Below are 21499 nucleotides of genomic sequence, written 5' to 3' on the forward strand. Positions count from 1 at the left end.
TATCTAAAATTTAGTGTTACCAATACCAGCTAAACACAAAAGTAGAGTAGAAAAGAAAAGCATCAATTTCCATAATAAAATAAAGAGTTTATAATTATGTCTTATTTTTTATGCCTAAATTGAGACTCGATGATCTCCCCTTAATATATACAAACACCACCAGCCTTTGAGCATAAAAAATCACATAACGGAAAAAAAAAAAAGTAGTAAAGTACAACCAACAAAATTAGATCTATGCCTTAGAGAACATATGTAATACTAGGGGAAGAGCACCAATAGATAACATAGTTCCAAGAACCGTCACCTTATTGTTATGTTGACCCCCCAATAGCCTTCATAGTGAAAACACCATTAATAAATTTGTTTTGTACCAATAGCCAATCTTTTTTTGTAATTAATTGGCCCATTTGTGAACAACTATTGGAACATTTGTCCCATTTGTGCACCACTATTGGAACCTTTGTGCATCGCTATTTGGACATTTGTCAACAAGTACTAGCAATTTTGAGTTGACGGTTACTGGAACATCTTTAGTTAGGTATCAGGCGACACTTTGAAATGTGTACTTTTTTACCTTTGTGCGCATAACTGATTCCAGAGCATGCATCGTTACTACCCAGAAGCCAGATCAATAGCTATAAGCAGTTAAGTTGCATAAGAAGATGACTAAAAAAAACCAAAATACGACGTACCCTTTAGGATCTGTGGGTGCACAAAGTTAGCTATAACGACTACTGGTGCTCTTCCCTATGAAAATACCCTAGAACAAATCTGATATAATGAACAAATTTAAGTTACATATTTTCCTTCATCAGATCTTTAGAATCAATGTCACATCAAACATATTTCCACACATCTTCCATAGAACTACATATACTTTTCTTTGCAATTACTCTCTTAACATTTAATATTTCAATCCTCACTCTAAATTAGTTAATCTAACGTCATTTTTACTTATGTGTGCGTCTTGTTGTATTAGACTAGACTTGTATAGCAATAGGTAATTATGGCCATACAAACGTTATCATCCCAAAATTCAATAGTTTCGATTCTCTTAGTCAAAAGACACGCCTGTTATGCCTTAAAAATATATTTGGAAAAAGAAAAGAAATGCAAACTAACTCGTACTCTGCTGTTATGCCTCCTTTTATCTGCGCTTGTGAGAAAAATATTTAGGCTGTTTCGAAATTTCAATTCAGTCCACTAAATCAGTTGAGAGGTTTTAAAAGGTGTGGAAAGTATTCACATTCACTGAAAAGCAACTCTTTACAGTTAAAATCCATACAAGGTCTGCAACAGGAATTATGTTCTACATATTCTCTTTATTTTCTCTTTTGCAATTTTTCCTAGACTTGTGATTGGGATAGTTAGCAGATTCAACACACTTTAACATGCAACTGATTATCATTTCCAATGCAGAAGGATGGAATCCCAGCAGTTACAAAGAGAATTTCCTGCCTCTGAGGTATGAATACTATACCATCTTGTTATTCTTATAAAGTGGTTTTGGGTTTGGATCATTTGCGTTGGGCTTGGAGTTTATTTCATTAACACTTTTGGTTTGGTAGGTTGCAAACGAATTTGTGAACCAGTATTACTGTGTTCTAAACAACTGTCCAGATAAGCTATACGAGTTCTACAAAGATTGCAGCACTATCACCCGCCCTGAACCCAATGGTCAATTGTTGCATGTAACAACCCTAGAAGTAAGTCAAATATTGCACTAGATTCAGTGTAAAACAGTTTCAAATCATACAAATTCATTTTTGAAATACAATATTACCATATGGCATGCAACTACAAGATACCTTCGAAGTTTAATTTTTATGCATGGTTTAAGTTTACATTTCTTTATTCAATCAAATTTGCAGACATAATGTTGTTCTTGTTTTGAATGGTTGTTACCAACAGGCTATTAAAAACAATATAGTGTCTTCGCTCAATGAGGGAAATGCGGTTAAAATAGGAACTGTGGATTCACAAGAAGCTTATAATGAATCTTATATCATATTGGTAACTGGGATCATATTAGGGCACGAGAATGTCGAAAGAAAATTTGCCCAGTCTTTCTTTTTAGCACCACAGGAGAGAGGCTATTTTGTTCTAAACGATGCATTTCGGTATTTGGAAGAATCCCAGTATTCAGAAGACAAAACTTATATGTCGGCTAATGCTGTTTGTGATGAGCCTTTGCAGGAAGGTAAAATGGTCTCTTCTTCTATCTTTCAGTATTTTTCGATGTAGAATCTTCTTTAATCGCAGCCTTTCTGTGTCTTAGCAGAGATAGTTCCTGCAAAAGAAATTCAAAGATTTGAATCACAACCTTCGAAATTGGAAAATAAACATGCTACTGAAACTGTTGAGAATGAACAACAGCTTAAGGATATTGAGAAAACTATTTCACCACCAGAAGAAACAACAAAAATGAGTTTTCTAGCAGTCGTAAGTATAAACATTTTGAATGCACGTCGAGCACTTCAAAGCCCTTTCATACATTGAGCGTTTGTAGAATATGATGTTACTGATATTTTTTTCTTTGAATGTTCAGCTTTTGAAAGAGAACCCACATCCTATTCAAAGGCCAACCGTTGTGGTGAAATTTCCAATAAATACCGGACTGAAAGCAAATGTACCATCACAAGTACATACAACATCACAATCCTTGAACTCTAATTCTGGAAAAGCCCCAGGTTACCATAATCTTCCCTTCACCATTTTTTAATTGTATCTTTCAGGTTCTTAATTTCTCACTAACCTTGAAATCCCATATAACTTACAGTCAATGAGAACTCAATCCATTTAAGAAATTTGCCATGGAATTCTACAATTACTTTGCTTGAAGAAGAGTTTAAAAAATATGGTTCTATAAAGCCTGGTGGAATTCAAATCAGAGCCAACAAGGTATGTTTTTGAAAACAAATCTCGCTTGTTTTCTGCTCTTTTCCTTCTGTAATGTTTAAATACTGTAATGCAGGAAAAAAACTTTTGCTATGGTTTCATTGAGTTCCAATCATCAACTTCTGTGGAGAGTGCTGTAAAGGTACTTAATTTGTATCGAATTATTTAGTGTTATTAGATATTGTATTTATCTTTATTTTCATAAAACTTGTATTTATATTTTGTAAGCAGGCATCTCCTATTGTCATCTCTGGGCGTCGCGTATATGTTGAAAAGAAAAGGTTGGCTGGTTTCAGAGGTATTTCGCAAAGCCTTAATTAAGTTATTATCTATTCATATAATGTAATATAGTCTTCAAATATAATTGTTTTTCTCTGCTCCTACTGATTGATTTCTACCATGGAAAGACAATATTCCAAATGGCGTAAAGAGAGGAGGCGATCGTCAAGGACGCAATGGCTATGCAAGAAATTTCTAACTTGTATTTCCGAGAGCTTCAAATGTACAGAAGAAGTACATGTTTTTTATTCATACTTGGTCTAATCTAAAGCAGTTTACCCCGTAGAGGCATAACCAGTATGAACAAAGGCAAAGGCATAGGCATGGGAGAGCATAGACAATAATAGAGTCACCTTGCCCAGATTGAGATAGAGACCCCGCAAGGGCGGATGGAAACTCTGCAGCTGGTCATGAATTTGGAACCACGCTGCAACTGGAAGGGATCCTGAGCAAGGTGCTGGCTCCGAAGCTGGTTTTACTGGGTCTCGAAAACCAATCGCTTCTGATGGTGATTTGAAATTTCGAAGAATCATCAATGTAAATGTAATTAGAACTCTGTATGGTTTGTTAAAGAGTTCTATTTTTGTTATCTATATATAAAATTTTGTTATATCTTATACAATGAAGGTTTGAAATATGTCAAATGTATAATCTACATCATATGTCATGAATATTATAAAAGGTATAATCTACATCATATGTAATTAGAACTCTGTATAGTTTGTTAAAGAGTTCCATTAGATTCTCTCCTCCACACCTTGTTTTACCTTTTATATTATTCTATTTTCATAATATTCTATGTTTTATATCTTATTCAAAGATATTAAAGGTTTTAAGGATATTTTATTGGTGATATTAGATGGGTCAAATGTGAAAAATAGAGAATTGAATGGACCATATCATGACTACCAACTTTCATAAGATATATTAGATGAGAAAATATTCGAATCATATACTAAAATCTGTTAATGAATGTTTACTTGAATAAATAAAACTTTAAGAGTTTCTTATAATACAAGGAATAAAATTGGTCATTTGTTGAGATTAAAAATTAGAAAAGGATCCTAAAGGAAGTTTATTGTGGTGTATGTAAATAACAAAAAATTGAAACTTGGTATGATACTATAAGCATGGAAATAGACCTTTGTATACAAATGAAATGATAGATTCCTAGGATTAGAAAAAAAAACACTAAACACGCAAGATCATGTTTGCTAAGTTGAATAATAGGATTATAATCGTAAGGAAGGGAATTATGTGAATTATGTTGTATTATAGATTCTAGATTAGGTCTTTTTGTAAAATTTATTAAGGTGATCACTCACAAGAAGGTGGTAAAATAGAGAACCACAAAAGTACTATAGATTATGTGTGATATTATCAATAATTGTATTAATTAAGCTAAAGTAGATCAATATTATAGAAGTGGGCTAAACTTTAGGGCCAAATATAATGATACGGGAAAAAATTTCAATAAAATTTTATAAAATAAATCTATTATAATAGTTAAATTTATAACTTGTATATTTTTAGAGCTTGAAATGTATAGAAGAAGTATCTGTATACAGTGAATGTTAGAAATATGTCAAATGTATAATTATTAGAAAATTGTAGTTAGATAATATATGTATAAATTTGTTTTATATAAATTATAACACAAAATAAATTAATTTTTTTAATTATATAAATTTATATTTTTTTTAAATTGTTTTTATTTAAACTTTGTTTCGCGCAATTTTTTTTTTTAAAAGAAATGATTTAATATGTTGAAATGATTATATACCATTTTATTGATGAAATACTTACCTACCATGTTATGATTTTTTTAAATAATATTTAATGTTAAGAAATGTTATGATTATCTTACATCATAAATTTTTATGTGCTAAATTACACAAGGGAGTGAATCATTTAGTAGAATATCATTTGAAATAGTACACTACAATAAAGGCTTGCAACACCACGTATGAGCAACTGAAATAGTACACTACAATAAAGGCTAGTTATTTAGATTATTTATAGACATGGCCCTAGTAATGGTATGTCTAATCAAAACCTTCAATTGTTCTTCTCTGCTAAGAGCTTTGACTATCCATTGAGAAGCTAATGCATTGCCTTTCCATCTTAAATCCTTTAAGCCGATTCCTCTCATGTTCTTCTCATAGTGCACCAACTCCATTTAATAGCACGGTTCTTTCTCCCACATTTTCCATTAGACCAAATGATCTTTTGGATATAATTAAACTTATAATTGCTTGAATTTCGTGAAGATGTATAATAAATGTTGTAGGAAGATACTTTGACAAACTTGAACCCTCCCTCCAATGATGAGGTAACTCTCCCTCCAATGGTAAGGTGGTGCTTATATATTCTATTTCCTTAAATTTTATCAATTTAACTTCTAACCCACTCTCACATAGCTTTTAGCTTGGGCTCTACTGCAAAAGGTATACCAAGGTATCTAATCAATTGGTTAGGTCCTTCCTACCTAAAGGAGTATTTATCTAACCAAATTGGGGGTTGCTCGTCCCATCCTAGGAGAGTAGATTTAGCCATTGAGATATTTCCACCAAAGGCTTCACAGAATAGCTCTAGTTTCTACAAAAGTGCATTTAGATTTTCTTCTTTCAATTTAGTTAAAATTGTGGTATCATCTGCAAACTGGATGTTAGAGAGATTTCTTCCATTGGGTAACTTAATTTCATCCACACTCGAGGAGGTTGAGTAATCTCTTAGGATATAATAGAGAGCATCACCAACAATGATATAAAGTGCAAGCGCAAGGGAGCATCCCTTCCTTATTGATCTAGAAAGGAAAAACCTATCATATTTCACACCATTGATTTCTACATAGGCCTTAGCATTTGTTATTAGTATGTTGACCTTCCTACAGTAGTCTTCTAGAAACCCAAGGCATTCCATCACCATATTGATAAAAACCTCAATCTATTCTATTCTATTCTATTTTGTGTTTGGTGGATAATATTATCTACATGATTATCAAGTTATCAACCATTTATTAACATGCGTAATTGTCTTTACTAATTAATAACAATTTCACGGATTAAAAATGTTTAATTTTTAAATTAATTATTAAAAAGAATACTTTTCAAATGCCGTAGGCTATCAATATCAACACTAGTTTACAACATTTTCAAAATAACTTTAAAAAATATCAACCACAATAAATTTAATTTGTTGACTTTTAGTGAGTAATGTATCTTTATATAAGACTACTATCTCAAAACTATAGATATATTGAGTAGAAAATATATGAGAAACTTAACATTCTCTGGTTAGTTAATCACTTTCATATCTGACTATGACCATGTAGATGTTAAAAATCTACATGGTCAATAATTTAAAAAATCTACCACATTTATAATTTGACATTTTTTTTAAATAATATTCATGTTATCTTTATCCTAGTTGATTCCTCACTAAAAGATACATGCTCACTACTAAGATCTCTGTAAAATAATTTATTTTGTACAAGTAAAAAATAAATAAAACACCCCACTATGGTGATGGAGGCCCATGTTGTCCTCCATCCTTTTATACAATATTCTAATAGGTGAAAATTGTGTAAATTTGATTATTATTTTTTTTAAATAATTTTTTTATTACTAATAGTTTTCAAAACAATCTTATTTATCTTGCAAAAAGTTGGTTGCATATTTTCACAGAATTATTTTAAATAGGAAGATAAATGATTGGATAAATCTTTATTCTACATGAACATGATTCTGTAATATACCAACGTATCATTTCAAATCCATTCTTAAATAACAAAAAAAAAAATTGAAACATAAAATAACCCTTTGAAATCAAATTTTTATATCAAGAATAATAAGTAAATTATAAGTATAATTTTTTAGGGTTGAAAGAAGGAGAACAAGGATTGCAAATCTAATCAAGCTAATGGATCACACACAATCTGTTGATGTTTAGAAGAATCAAAAAATACCACCAAAAATTTCTAGAAGAATGATAAAGCATCATCTTTCCCCCAAAATAGAGGATTTGAATGCTAAAAAATCAATTTATGTAGATTAGAAAGAGAGTATAATAGGAAAAATATACAAATCAAAATATTTCTCATAAAGATATTATCACTATCAATCACCTCCTACCCCTTCACCTCCATTGGAGCAATTCTTGAATAACAAATTATTATCTTTTATTTATTCCAAACATGTAAATACTTTTTAGGTGAGAAACCATTACCTAGAGTACTTCCCTTGACCCCTTCAGTAGCAATTGAAATCAAAAGGTGGAACCAACATGAAAATACCAACTAGATAGTGTTGAAGATGGAACTCCATCTGCATTCACCAATCATGGAGCCAAAGGTTAATTTCTTGTACATAGATGTCAAATCCATGATCAAATCATAGACAAAAGAAAACCCAAAGTTTTCCAATGAAAATGAGAACCAAGTGAAAGGAAGAGAGAGGATGACATGTTGAATTAATTTTCTAATAAATCATTTTTAAAATTTTTGAAAACTATACATGTTTAGAATCTAAATACAAACTCTAAAAACTTAGTAGTTTAAAAATATTTAATTGTATGCATTAATTGGATAAATTAATTAAAATATTGAATTAAATGGATGGAATGGTATCCTTCCTTGGAGGAACAAATAATCGAAAACTAAATTATATACTATAATTCTCTTATAACCTCTTAGAATCTTTCCTCTCTATAAGAATATGTTATTTGAAAATGAATATGTTATTAGTCGATAGGATTTTATGGTGAGATTTGCCCACCAAATTTAAGTTTCCTCACACCTGAACTTTTTTGTTTAAAAGGTGTGTTACTTGTAAAGGTGCAGGTTGCAATTTGGAGTGCTTGCACATTGTTGAAGACTTTGGATACTTAAATGTGATGATGCAAATGGAGACTATGATATCAAAACAAGTTTGAAATGGAAAGTAAGTGACTAATGATAAACAAGAGCTAGATTTAGACCTTTGTGATCTTGATCCTTATGGCTAATCCTGCAAAACAAAATATAATTCTAGCTAGAAAAAGAAGAAAAATTTGCAAAAACAAAGAATACAGCTACAAACAATAATTAAATTTTTCTATTTATATTATTAAAAAAGTATGATTTGAAATGAATAAATAACACATGGGAGTAGAAATTATGGTGGAAGAGGTAGGGTTTAAAGTGCACTTATTTTCGTTAGCTTACATGCAAACAAGCATGCAACACCTTTTCCCTGCACAATTCTCCTTATTTCACAAATCGAATAGAACATTATGCAGCGGAACAGAAAGTTAACTTGTTGTATTGACACCCCCCATTAAGTCTAATTAACAAGAGCTATGGGTCCTAGCAACAAAGCCTGATCAGGACCCTGATTACAAAGAGGAAAGGAGAAAACTCAAGTGAGATAAACTCTTAACCATTTGTTGTGTGCTTCTATTCACAAAGAGAAGCAGAGAAGGGGGGCACTAGGAAGAGAACCGAACCACCCAATTGTGTGCAGTTAGAGAAAAAGGAAAAGCTCTTGGGGCTTCTGAAGAAAGGGGGTTTTACCCCTTAAATTGAAAGGTTGAAGGGTCCTAAGAGGGATGTTACCAACTATTTTGGCAAGCACTAGAAAGATGGGACTATTATCCTCCATGGGTGGAAGGTATTGGTTGATCGGAGCCTCATTCCCCAAGTCACCAGCCTATCGACTGAGGGGATGAAATTTTATAGAGATAGGACTTCTATACAGCAAGTTGTGTAGAAAATGCACACAAGCCGACCAACTTTTTTCAAAATCTTCAGGGATGAATATTACGATGATTTTAAAGCTAACCCCATAAAATTGGCAGATTTTACGATTTCTAGATAGGCAAAATTAAGGTTCAAATGTGAAAATAGGACTCTATTAGGGTTTTGAAGAGAAAAGGGAATTAGACTGCAAATTTGAAAAGGGTAAAACCTAAAGCATAGGGAAACCTTGGAAAATGTTTATAAATCTGAATTTGAATGAAATTGTTTGAAACTTATACAAAATCCAATTAATTTTTAAAACTAGGGTTTTATTACCTAACCACTTAATTTTTGAAATTTGAATTTGGAAAAGAAGAGGGAAATAAAAAATTTGAATTGTAGGAATGAAGACAAATCTAAATATAGTCACAAATCTGAAAATTGAATGGAAGTTTAACTTTTGCACAAGTTCATGATAATGTTTGAAAATTAGGGTTTGAACAATTAACCACTTAATTTTGTAAAGTTGATTTTGTAAATTAAACAAGACAAGGAGGAAATTGAATTTGTCAAACAAAGCAATTTTTAGATGTAAGACAATAGCAAGATAAACACATGTTCAATTTCAATTTTAAAACAAGTGTTTTGAATGAATTAACCACTAAGTGTGCATAAAAATTAAACTTCCAAGTTTGTTCCAAGGAAAGAATGCAAGACGTCGCGTTCACCAAAATGTAATGTTGGGAAAAATGAGCGAATGAGAGATCTAGAGGAAAGCCTTTCTTCCCTCCGAAGAGAGATGGAAGTTTCACTTCGGATTTCCCTTCAAATACTTTTCACTCATTGCATTAGAAGATGGGGGAAAATGCACTAGATTCAACCTCCAGAGAAGGAGGTAATATTCTGATTGATGTGGGAATAGTAGGTTACTCCTCTCTTCTTGAATGAGTTTGAATTTATTGAATTGTGTACTAATGACTAAGTGAATAAAGTGACAAAGATCTTGTTTTAAGTTGAGATAGAAGTGTAGGATGAAGTTGTGTACCAGGATCTGGCAATAATATGTCGAGACGAAGTCACCTTGGAATCTGACCAAAAGTTGCCCGGACCGTGGTGAAATGTGTACACGGTCCTCCAAAAAAAATCGTGAAAGGAAAATGATTCTTTCGCCTCTGCAAATGGATTCCAAATATGAAAGTACAGTTGCACACCTACAACCTACACATAGAAAAGAGAGGAAAAGGGGTTGGGATTGGGGGTTTGCCTTCATTTCAAACACCAGTTTTGGAATTAACCAAATGATGAAAGAAAGTACTTGCAAGTAAACGTAAATGAAAGATTGAAAAGTAAATCACCTCAAGGGAGGTTGTTATAGATATGTTGATAGAATTTTTCATATGAAGTTGAATGTTGGAATGAATCTCCTCTTCAATGGTTGAATCTTTGACTTGAATGCAACACCTATCCTTGAAAGAAGACTTGAGATGCTCAATACTTGAAAGTGATTCTTGAATGCTTGAATGCGTGATCTCGTGAACTTCTCGCTTATGAAACTTCCTTCCCCAAAATGACTGCAACTTATATACTCATCAAATAGTGTTATTGAACTAATTTTTCATGATAGGCAGACACTAGGGGAGTTTACCTGCTCAATGCACAACCACCAAAGCATAATTTGAGGATTAATACCCCAAAATAGAGTAGGGACAGGGGCAGCATGCCCCTGTCCTGCCTTTTTTTCTAGGACGGGATGCTTGTTTAGGCAGAGTGGGGAGCAAGAAATATGCAGTTTTTCAAGGGCTCAGCAAGTCTCTAGTCTCCAATCAGGCTAAGGGATTCAATTTTTCATGTGTGGGGACCTTATTATGGTCAAAAATTGCAAGGGTCACAATTTTATGACACTAAAGTTATTATAATTATATTTAAGGTTTATGGATTGGTTGTAATAAATCGATTTAGGGAGTCATTGTGCCTTCTTCGACCTATGATTTAAATAGAAATTCATAGAGATTTAAGACTGACAAAATTTATGCATTGGGGTAAGTGATCAGGGTTGAAGATGGGTACCTTTTTCCTATAAAGAGAGATATTGATGTACTAATGTGATTAAAAAGAAGAAAAAGCTCAAGAATGTTGTCAATGATCTTTGTAATGAATAAGAAAATCACATTTTTTTCCAAACAAACAGATTTGAGAAATCTTTTTGTGCTTCCTATCAAGAAGTTAGATACTTAGGTTGTCTTGAAGATTGAGTACAGGGCTGTAGAAAAATTAAGTTGCTCATACAAGGCAAAGTACTAAGACAGAGACTTTTAAGGTTGATAATTTGCAGTATCTATACAAATGTACTCAATTTAAAAGTTGAATTCCACGTACTAATTAATTTTCATTTTTCTTATAAGGGTATATCTAAAATTTAGTGTTACCAATACCAGCTAAACACAAAAGTAGAGTAGAAAAGAAAAGCATCGATTTCCATATTAAAATAAAGAGTTTATAATTATGTCTTATTTTTTATGCCTAAATTGAAATAAATTGGTTATTCTTATAATTATTATTAAATATGTTATCGACACCGATAAACTAGTATATCAATATCAATAAAGTAAATATGCTAAGCAAACTTTAAACCTTAAAGCCAGACTTTAAAATATTTGCCTGCATTTTTCTTGCGTATAACAAAATGAGAGCTATGGAATGTTGCATGGAAATCTACTATAGGGTGGAATGGCTTAAATCACACACACTAAGCTTACGGTTTTAGTCTTAAAAATGTTAAACATTCAGAGTTGACTGACATTTTTTGTGCCTAATATGTCAATTAAGGAGTGTGTTTATGCAAAGAATACAAAGACTTTCCAATTTGAGTTAACAACTTAAATTTAACCAAATACATGTTGGAAATTATAATGTATTCAACAAAATACCATGCTCTCTTTAAATATTATCCACAATGGCCAAACTCAAAATAATATGTCAATTAAGGAGTGTGTTTATGCAAAGAATACAAAGACTTTCCAATTTGAGTTAACAACTTAAATTTAACCAAATACATGTTGGAAATTATAATGTATTCAACAAAATACCATGCTCTCTTTAAATATTATCCACAATGGCCAAACTCAAAATAATTTTTATTTTAATGAAATGTAAAAGGTAGCATGGATTGTGGGTTTTTTTTTTTTTTTTATCGGTAATGGGCTGAAGCCAATAAGGTGTACATACCCTACCCCCTTGTGGGATTTGAACTTGTGACCTCTCTTTAAAAAGCACAAATTCTCCACCATTAGGCCAACTCAGGTTGTACGAGTTATGGGTTCTTTAATGTTCACTATTGTAACTCAAATTAGAACATGCAATGCAACACCAATTTGAGAAAGATACAGTAACGGTGGTGATTGAGAAGTAAATAAGAATTAAGTATGACTTTCTAATGCCTTGTATATTCATTTGAAGGAGTTTTTTCATTTCATCCTTATAAAGTGGGATAGAATAGTATCAAACGCAACATGCTACCTAGTTAATAAATTGCTTGAGTCAAGTACCATATTTTCCTTGTTACATGAAATTTTTTATGTCAATTATTTTTATCTATAAAATCAACTACTAAAACCCACAAGGAGATAAGATGCTACAATAACACGAACTATAGTTGTTTTCAAAATTACTCCTACCCATCATACCAAGTTCATCAAAGTTGTGAGGAACATCCATGTAGAAGAAAGATAAGAGTTTCTACTCTCTAACGTCAACCACATTTTTAGTTCATAAGGAGGCAATTTATCTATCCAAAGTAGTAGAAGAATTTATAGGTTTGTGGTCAACATATCATGCATTGCAATTTCCTTTTTTCCTCTCCCACTATTTCATCTATAGATGACCCAATATCAATAGTAATGATATGGAATGGTTAATAACAAAAGAGTTCATCCAAACAAAAGGACCCAAAAATATCTAATTATTCATCATGAATTCTTCTGAACCAAATTTTGACACAAACAATTGCTAAGGATACACCCCTCCTTAACTAATTATTTATGCAAGATGCTACGAAATCAACTTTTTGTAACTAAATAACTAGTGTCAACAAACCAAATGAGAAAGTTCTATCCATACACGAATTAATAAATTCTAAAATTGCAACACATTGAGCATCATACACAATAAAATGACACAATATTTCTTGACCCATTCAAATATACGAAGGACCTACTACACACACTAAAAGGAGGAGTTTTAACAATAGGTGGAAAAAATATTAGCCATAGATATAAGAATAAAGCACACTCTATACCTTGAACATGAAAATTTAAATTTTACTAGGATTATAAAAGTCAATAGAATCAAATATAAAACTAAGGATATGCCAATAGATCTTTGGCTAATGTCTAGATTTTGTAAAATATTTTGTAATGTAGCTGAGGACTACAAGGTGAGAGAATAAACTAGTAGCCAGTATTGGATTGCTACATATAAATCTTCTAGTGGGGTTGTGGATGTTTAAATTATCATCACAAGGGAAGGATGTGTTTACACGCCAATTATAAGAATTGAGTAAATTTGACATAGATTTAAATCTTAAGGAGTTTTGTAGTAAAATGCCAACAAGAATACTTTATTATAAAACTATGTATCTTTAGAGAATTTGGTATTTCATTCAACATTGTTGACCAACTTATCGTCCCATTTTCTACTATAATTATCCCATAATCTTTCACCTGTTCTCCCCATTTCAATAGGGTCTCTTTTCTTATGTCTTCCAAATTCAGATATTCCTCCAAATTTTTTATAATTATTTCATGAGTCTTTACAAAATAATCCTTGCTCTCCATTTACTATTTCCCACGTGATATATCTTGTTATTATATCCCAGCTTTCTAAAATGTAATTCCACACTATCGAGCCTCTAGGAGAATCTCTTACTTTGAGAATGCTAATCGGGTAATTGGAATTTACATACTTCTTTCTTATGATTTTAATCCATTTCTCGTTACTATTTGTATATAGTCTCCATACAACTTTTTCTCCCATTTCCAAATTCATTATCAACAAGTTTCTTAGTCCTGCACGTCCTACTCTTTTTGGCTTGCATTTATTGTCCAATGTTAATAGGGGTATTTTGTTTTGGTCATTCATGCCATTCCAAAAGAATCTTTTCATGATTTTTTTCATTTCTGCATCTATTCCGTCAGGGATTTTAGAGAGGACATGGAGTATACCGGGAGTGTCAAAAGCACTGATTTTATCGTAAACAATCTTCCTACTGAGGAAATCCATTTACCTTTCCACAGAATCTTCTTGTCTACGTAGCTTGAAACTATGTTCATCCAGTATTCCTTTTTATTAATCCCTTGAAAGAGTGGTGTGCCCAAGAACTTTCCTAGAAAATTAGCTACTTTAAGCTTTAGGATGTTGGTCGAATCCCTTGCAAGACTTGGTTGAGTATTGACGAAGAAGACCTTCGATTTACTCCAATTAATTTTTTGTCCCAAGACATAAAAATATTTATTGAGTAGTGACTTAATAGTCCTAGCTTCCTAGTTGTCTGATTGTCCAAACAACATAGTATCATCTACAAATTTCTAGTGTGTCACCGAGGCCTCACCAACAACTACCTTAATTCCATACCATTTGATTCCTCCCCTAGTTTAGTTATCCCCCTACCCATTGCCTCTCCCATAATTATGAATAGAAAGGGAGATAACAGGTCGCCTTGTCTTATACCTCTACTTGAATTAAAGAAACCATGAGCCCCACTACTCATCCACACTGAAAAGGTTAGAGTTGATATGCATCCATTTACCCATCAAATCCAATCCTTCATCAGCCCAAATTTGTCTAGAATTTCCTTGAGGAATTCTCTCTCCATCGAGCGATACACTTTCATAATATCCAATTTTATGATCATCCCTGGCTATTTTGATTTTCTAGATGATTGAATCCTTTATGGGCTATTATTATCCTTTCCACTATTGAACTCCTAGGGGCAAAGGCACTTTGTTCTTCTAATATTACAAAATTTAAGACTTTTTAAAAACAGTTGGCAATAATTTTGGATATTATTTTGTATGTAGTGTTGCATAAGGAAATCAATCTAAAATCTTGCATAGAATTTACCATCTTCTTCTTTCGGACTAGTGCAAAGAATGTGTGGTTTGTGGTTCATTTCCTTTAATACCCTCTTCTTTTTCCTTGTTTCCTCCACTGTCAAGTGTGTATATCTTGGCCCACTATCTCCCAGAAACATTGGAATAATCTAGCAGAGAATCTATCTAGGTCAGGAGCCTTGTCGAGATTCATCTGAAATATTGTTGTTTTAACTTCCTCCATTGTTGCTGCCTTAAAAAACTCTCGGTTCTGTTGTTCTGATATTACTTTGGGAATTGTATCCACAAATTTTCCCCTCATTTCCTTACTCCCTTGTGACTTTTCCTTTAACATTGTTTCAAATAATTTTGTGGGCTCTTTGTTAACTTCTTCCAAATTTTGGGTTCTTGTTGCATCAATCTTGTTGATTTCCATAAATTTACTTCTCCCTTTTTTTTCTATTGAGGCCTTGTGAAAAAAAATTGTATTTCTTTCCCCCTCTTGAAGCCATACTTCCCTTGATTTTTGCCTCCAATAACATTCTTCCCTTGCCAGTATTTCAAGTAATTCAAATTTTAAACATCTCTCCCTTTTGTATTCCTTTGGGCCCATTTTGTCCTTGATTATAGACCATTCATTATATTGCCCCTTAAGCTCATCAATTGATAAGTAGGAGGTACTTTCTATAACAAGTAAAATTATGCTATTGCTATCAAGATTCAACTATATAGTTTTCAAGTCAAACTCATTGACCCACGTTTCATGAGTAGTGGTTCACATGAACTCATCTCCCATGAGAATGAGTGGTCCACTTATCCCTCATTATATCTAGGTGATTCTCACAGAGGTGAAACATTGGGCCTTCCCAGAAGGTCATCCATCCTAGTATTACTCCAACTCGGACACTCTTAACAATGGAGTTTCCTCCAAGGTTGAACCCACTTATAATAGAGCCCCTTAAGCTTATCAATTTATAAGTAGGATATATTTTCCACAACAAACCAAATTATCATATTATTATCAAGATTCAATTATGTAGTTTTCGAGACAAACTCATTGACCCATGTTTCATGAGTAGTAGTACACAAGAACCCATCTCTCATGATAATGAATGGTCTACTTAGCACTCATTGCATCTAGTTGATGCTCATAGAGGTGAAGCATTGGGCCTTCTCAGGAAATCACCTGAAGGGAGACCTCCTGGGAATAAGCTTAATGATTACGTATTCTTAGAGACAAATTTAATGTTGTAATAAGTTGGGCGAGGGTAAGATTTAACAGTTATTTGAACTTGATTTTCTTAAAATGTTTCATCAACACGGTACTTGAACAACGATTTTGATTTTCAATTAAGTTATTGGCATTAAAAAAAATCCACTAGTTGTTGTGAGTGGACTATGTGTACATTTATGTGAGTATTTGTTATGTATATAATTGACATACTAGAACATCTTATCACTATTGTAGAACAAGAAGGAACATTTATATAGGAACATTTTGAATAGAGGACTTACCAAAAATTAATTTGACATCAAAATGTTTGCTTGCTTCCAACTAAAGTTGGTTGTATGAAGATGCTCAATGTAAAGTTTGTCATTTTAGAACTGATGATCTCCCCTTAATATATACAAACACCACCAGCCTTTGAGCATAAAAAATCACATAACGGAAAAAAAAAAAAAAAGTAGTAAAGTACAACCAACAAAATTAGATCTATGCCTTAGAGAACATATGTAATACTAGGGGAAGAGCACCAATAGATAACATAGTTCCAAGAACCGTCACCTTATTGTTATGTTGACCCCCCAATAGCCTTCATAGTGAAAACACCATTAATAAATTTGTTTTGTACCAATAGCCGATCTTTTTTTGTAATTAATTGGCCCATTTGTGAACAACTATTGGAACATTTGTCCCATTTGTGCACCACTATTGGAACCTTTGTGCATCGCTATTTGGACATTTGTCAACAAGTACTAGCAATTTTGAGTTGACGGTTACTGGAACATCTTTAGTTAGGTATCAGGCGACACTTTGAAATGTGTACTTTTTTACCTTTGTGCGCATAACTGATTCCAGAGGATGCATCGTTACTACCCAGAAGCCAGATCAATAGCTATAAGCAGTTAAGTCGCATACGAAGATGACTAAAAAAAACCAAAATACGACGTACCCTTTAGGATCTGTGGGTGCACGAAGTTAGCTATAACGACTACTGGTGCTCTTCCCTATGAAAATACCCTAGAACAAATGTGATATAATGAACAAATTTAAGTTACATATTTTCCTTCATCAGATCTTTAGAATCAATGTCACATCAAACACATTTCCACACATCTTCCATAGAACTACATATACTTTTCTTTGCAATTACTCTCTTAACATTTAATATTTCAATCCTCACTCTAAATTAATTAATCTAACGTCATTTTTACTTATGTGTGCGTCTTGTTGTATTAGACTAGACTTGTATAGGAATAGGTAATTATGGCCATACAAACGTTATCATCCCAAAATTCAATAGTTTCGATTCTCTTAGTCAAAAGACACGCCTGTTATGCCTTATAAATATATTTGGAAAAGGAAAAGAAAAGCAAACTAACTCGTACTCTGCTGTTATGCCTCCTTGTATCTGCGCTTGTGAGAAAAATATTTAGGCTGTTTCGAAATTTCAATTCAGTCCACTAAATCAGTTGAGAGGTTTTAAAAGGTGTGGAAAGTATTCACATTCACTGAAAAGCAACTCTTTACAGTTAAAATCCATACAAGGTCTGCAACAGGAATTATGTTCTACATATTCTCTTTATTTTCTCTTTTGCAATTTTTCCTAGACTTGTGATTGGGATAGTTAGCAGATTCAACACACTTTAACATGCAACTGATTATCATTTCCAATGCAGAAGGATGGAATCCCAGCAGTTACAAAGAGAATTTCCTGCCTCTGAGGTATGAATACTATACCATCTTGTTATTCTTATAAAGTGGTTTTGGGTTTGGATCATTTGCGTTGGGCTTGGAGTTTATTTCATTAACACTTTTGGTTTGGTAGGTTGCAAACGAATTTGTGAACCAGTATTACTGTGTTCTAAACAACTGTCCAGATAAGCTATACGAGTTCTACAAAGATTGCAGCACTATCACCCGCCCTGAACCCAATGGTCAATTGTTGCATGTAACAACCCTAGAAGTAAGTCAAATATTGCACTAGATTCAGTGTAAAACAGTTTCAAATCATACAAATTCATTTTTGAAATACAATATTACCATATGGCATGCAACTACAAGATACCTTCGAAGTTTAATTTTTATGCATGGTTTAAGTTTACATTTCTTTATTCAATCAAATTTGCAGACATAATGTTGTTCTTGTTTTGAATGGTTGTTACCAACAGGCTATTAAAAACAATGTAGTGTCTTCGCTCAATGAGGGAAATGCGGTTAAAATAGGAACTGTGGATTCACAAGAAGCTTATAATGAATCTTATATCATATTGGTAACTGGGATCATATTAGGGCACGAGAATGTCGAAAGAAAATTTGCCCAGTCTTTCTTTTTAGCACCACAGGAGAGAGGCTATTTTGTTCTAAACGATGCATTTCGGTATTTGGAAGAATCCCAGTATTCAGAAGACAAAACTTATATGTCGGCTAATGCTGTTTGTGATGAGCCTTTGCAGGAAGGTAAAATGGTCTCTTCTTCTATCTTTCAGTATTTTTCGATGTAGAATCTTCTTTAATCGCAGCCTTTCTGTGTCTTAGCAGAGATAGTTCCTGCAAAAGAAATTCAAAGATTTGAATCACAACCTTCGAAATTGGAAAATAAACATGCTACTGAAACTGTTGAGAATGAACAACAGCTTAAGGATATTGAGAAAACTATTTCACCACCAGAAGAAACAACAAAAATGAGTTTTCTAGCAGTCGTAAGTATAAACATTTTGAATGCACGTCGAGCACTTCAAAGCCCTTTCATACATTGAGCGTTTGTAGAATATGATGTTACTGATATTTTTTTCTTTGAATGTTCAGCTTTTGAAAGAGAACCCACATCCTATTCAAAGGCCAACCGTTGTGGTGAAATTTCCAATAAATACCGGACTGAAAGCAAATGTACCATCACAAGTACATACAACATCACAATCCTTGAACTCTAATTCTGGAAAAGCCCCAGGTTACCATAATCTTCCCTTCACCATTTTTTAATTGTATCTTTCAGGTTCTTAATTTCTCACTAACCTTGAAATCCCATATAACTTACAGTCAATGAGAACTCAATCCATTTAAGAAATTTGCCATGGAATTCTACAATTACTTTGCTTGAAGAAGAGTTTAAAAAATATGGTTCTATAAAGCCTGGTGGAATTCAAATCAGAGCCAACAAGGTATGTTTTTGAAAACAAATCTCGCTTGTTTTCTGCTCTTTTCCTTCTGTAATGTTTAAATACTGTAATGCAGGAAAAAAACTTTTGCTATGGTTTCATTGAGTTCCAATCATCAACTTCTGTGGAGAGTGCTGTAAAGGAACTTAATTTGTATCGAATTATTTAGTGTTATTAGATATTGTATTTATCTTTATTTTCATAAAACTTGTATTTATATTTTGTAAGCAGGCATCTCCTATTGTCATCTCTGGGCGTCGCGTATATGTTGAAAAGAAAAGGTTGGCTGGTTTCAGAGGTATTTCGCAAAGCCTTAATTAAGTTATTATCTATTCATATAATGTAATATAGTCTTCAAATATAATTGTTTTCCTCTGCTCCTACTGATTGATTTCTACCATGGAAAGACAATATTCCAAATGGCGTAAAGAGAGGAGGCGATCGTCAAGGACGCAATGGCTATGCAAGAAATTTCTAACTTGTATTTCCGAGAGCTTCAAATGTACAGAAGAAGTACATGTTTTTTATTCATACTTGGTCTAATCTAAAGCAGTTTACCCCGTAGAGGCATAACCAGTATGAACAAAGGCAAAGGCATAGGCATGGGAGAGCATAGACAATAATAGAGTCACCTTGCCCAGATTGAGATAGAGACCCCGCAAGGGCGGATGGAAACTCTGCAGCTGGTCATGAATTTGGAACCACGCTGCAACTGGAAGGGATCCTGAGCAAGGTGCTGGCTCCGAAGCTGGTTTTACTGGGTCTCGAAAACCAATCGCTTCTGATGGTGATTTGAAATTTCGAAGAATCATCAATGTAAATGTAATTAGAACTCTGTATGGTTTTTTAAAGAGTTCTATTTTTGTTATCTATATATAAAATTTTGTTATATCTTATACAATGAAGGTTTGAAATATGTCAAATGTATAATCTACATCATATGTCATGAATATTATAAAAGGTATAATCTACATCATATGTAATTAGAACTCTGTATAGTTTGTTAAAGAGTTCCATTAGATTCTCTCCTCCACACCTTGTTTTACCTTTTATATTATTCTATTTTCATAATATTCTATGTTTTATATCTTATTCAAAGATATTAAAGGTTTTAAGGATATTTTATTGGTGATATTAGATGGGTCAAATGTGAAAAATAGAGAATTGAATGGACCATATCATGACTACCAACTTTCATAAGATATATTAGATGAGAAAATATTCGAATCATATACTAAAATCTGTTAATGAATGTTTACTTGAATAAATAAAACTTTAAGAGTTTCTTATAATACAAGGAATAAAATTGGTCATTTGTTGAGATTAAAAATTAGAAAAGGATCCTAAAGGAAGTTTATTGTGGTGTATGTAAATAACGAAAAATTGAAACTTGGTATGATACTATAAGCATGGAAATAGACCTTTGTATACAAATGAAATGATAGATTCCTAGGATTAGAAAAAAAAACACTAAACACGCAAGATCATGTTTGCTAAGTTGAATAATAGGATTATAATCGTAAGGAAGGGAATTATGTGAATTATGTTGTATTATAGATTCTAGATTAGGTCTTTTGTAAAATTTATTAAGGTGATCACTCACAAGAAGGTGGTAAAATAGAGAACCACAAAAGTACTATAGATTATGTGTGATATTATCAATAATTGTATTAATTAAGCTAAAGTAGATCAATATTATAGAAGTGGGGTAAACTTTAGGGCCAAATATAATGATACGGGAAAAAATTTCAATAAAATTTTATAAAATAAATCTATTATAATAGTTAAATTTATAACTTGTATATTTTTAGAAATATGTCAAATGTATAATTATTAGAAAATTGTAGTTAGATAATATATGTATAAATTTGTTTTATATAAATTATAACACAAAATAAATTAATTTTTTTAATTATATAAATTTATATTTTTTTTAAATTGTTTTTATTTAAACTTTGTTTCGCGCAATTTTTTTTTTTAAAAGAAATGATTTAATATGTTGAAATGATTATATACCATTTTATTGATGAAATACTTACCTACCATGTTATGATTTTTTTAAATAATATTTAATGTTAAGAAATGTTATGATTATCTTACATCATAAATTTTTATGTGCTAAATTACACAAGGGAGTGAA

The 21499-nt window shown here is 32.3% G+C and overlaps 2 protein-coding genes across 2 annotated transcripts; both read left to right on the forward strand.

The window, feature by feature from the left end:
* The first annotated feature begins 1423 nt into the window (after window positions 1-1423).
* Window positions 1424-3376, forward strand: LOC131862575 (nuclear transport factor 2-like). The gene is made up of 9 exons (XM_059215057.1): window positions 1424-1465; window positions 1569-1706; window positions 1912-2200; window positions 2282-2442; window positions 2549-2690; window positions 2780-2901; window positions 2975-3040; window positions 3130-3196; window positions 3306-3376. The coding sequence occupies exons 1-9, from the start codon at window positions 1424-1426 to the stop codon at window positions 3374-3376; spliced, it is 1098 nt and encodes a 365-aa protein (XP_059071040.1).
* Window positions 3377-17884: 14508 nt separating this feature from the next.
* On the forward strand, window positions 17885-19837 carry LOC131862576 (nuclear transport factor 2-like). The gene is made up of 9 exons (XM_059215058.1): window positions 17885-17926; window positions 18030-18167; window positions 18373-18661; window positions 18743-18903; window positions 19010-19151; window positions 19241-19362; window positions 19436-19495; window positions 19591-19657; window positions 19767-19837. Exons 1-9 carry the CDS (start codon window positions 17885-17887, stop codon window positions 19835-19837), a joined length of 1092 nt encoding a protein of 363 aa, XP_059071041.1.
* Window positions 19838-21499: the final 1662 nt, after the last annotated feature.

The sequence above is a fragment of the Cryptomeria japonica genome, unplaced genomic scaffold, assembly GCF_030272615.1.
Source record: "Cryptomeria japonica unplaced genomic scaffold, Sugi_1.0 HiC_scaffold_48, whole genome shotgun sequence".
NCBI lineage: Eukaryota > Viridiplantae > Streptophyta > Pinopsida > Cupressales > Cupressaceae > Cryptomeria > Cryptomeria japonica.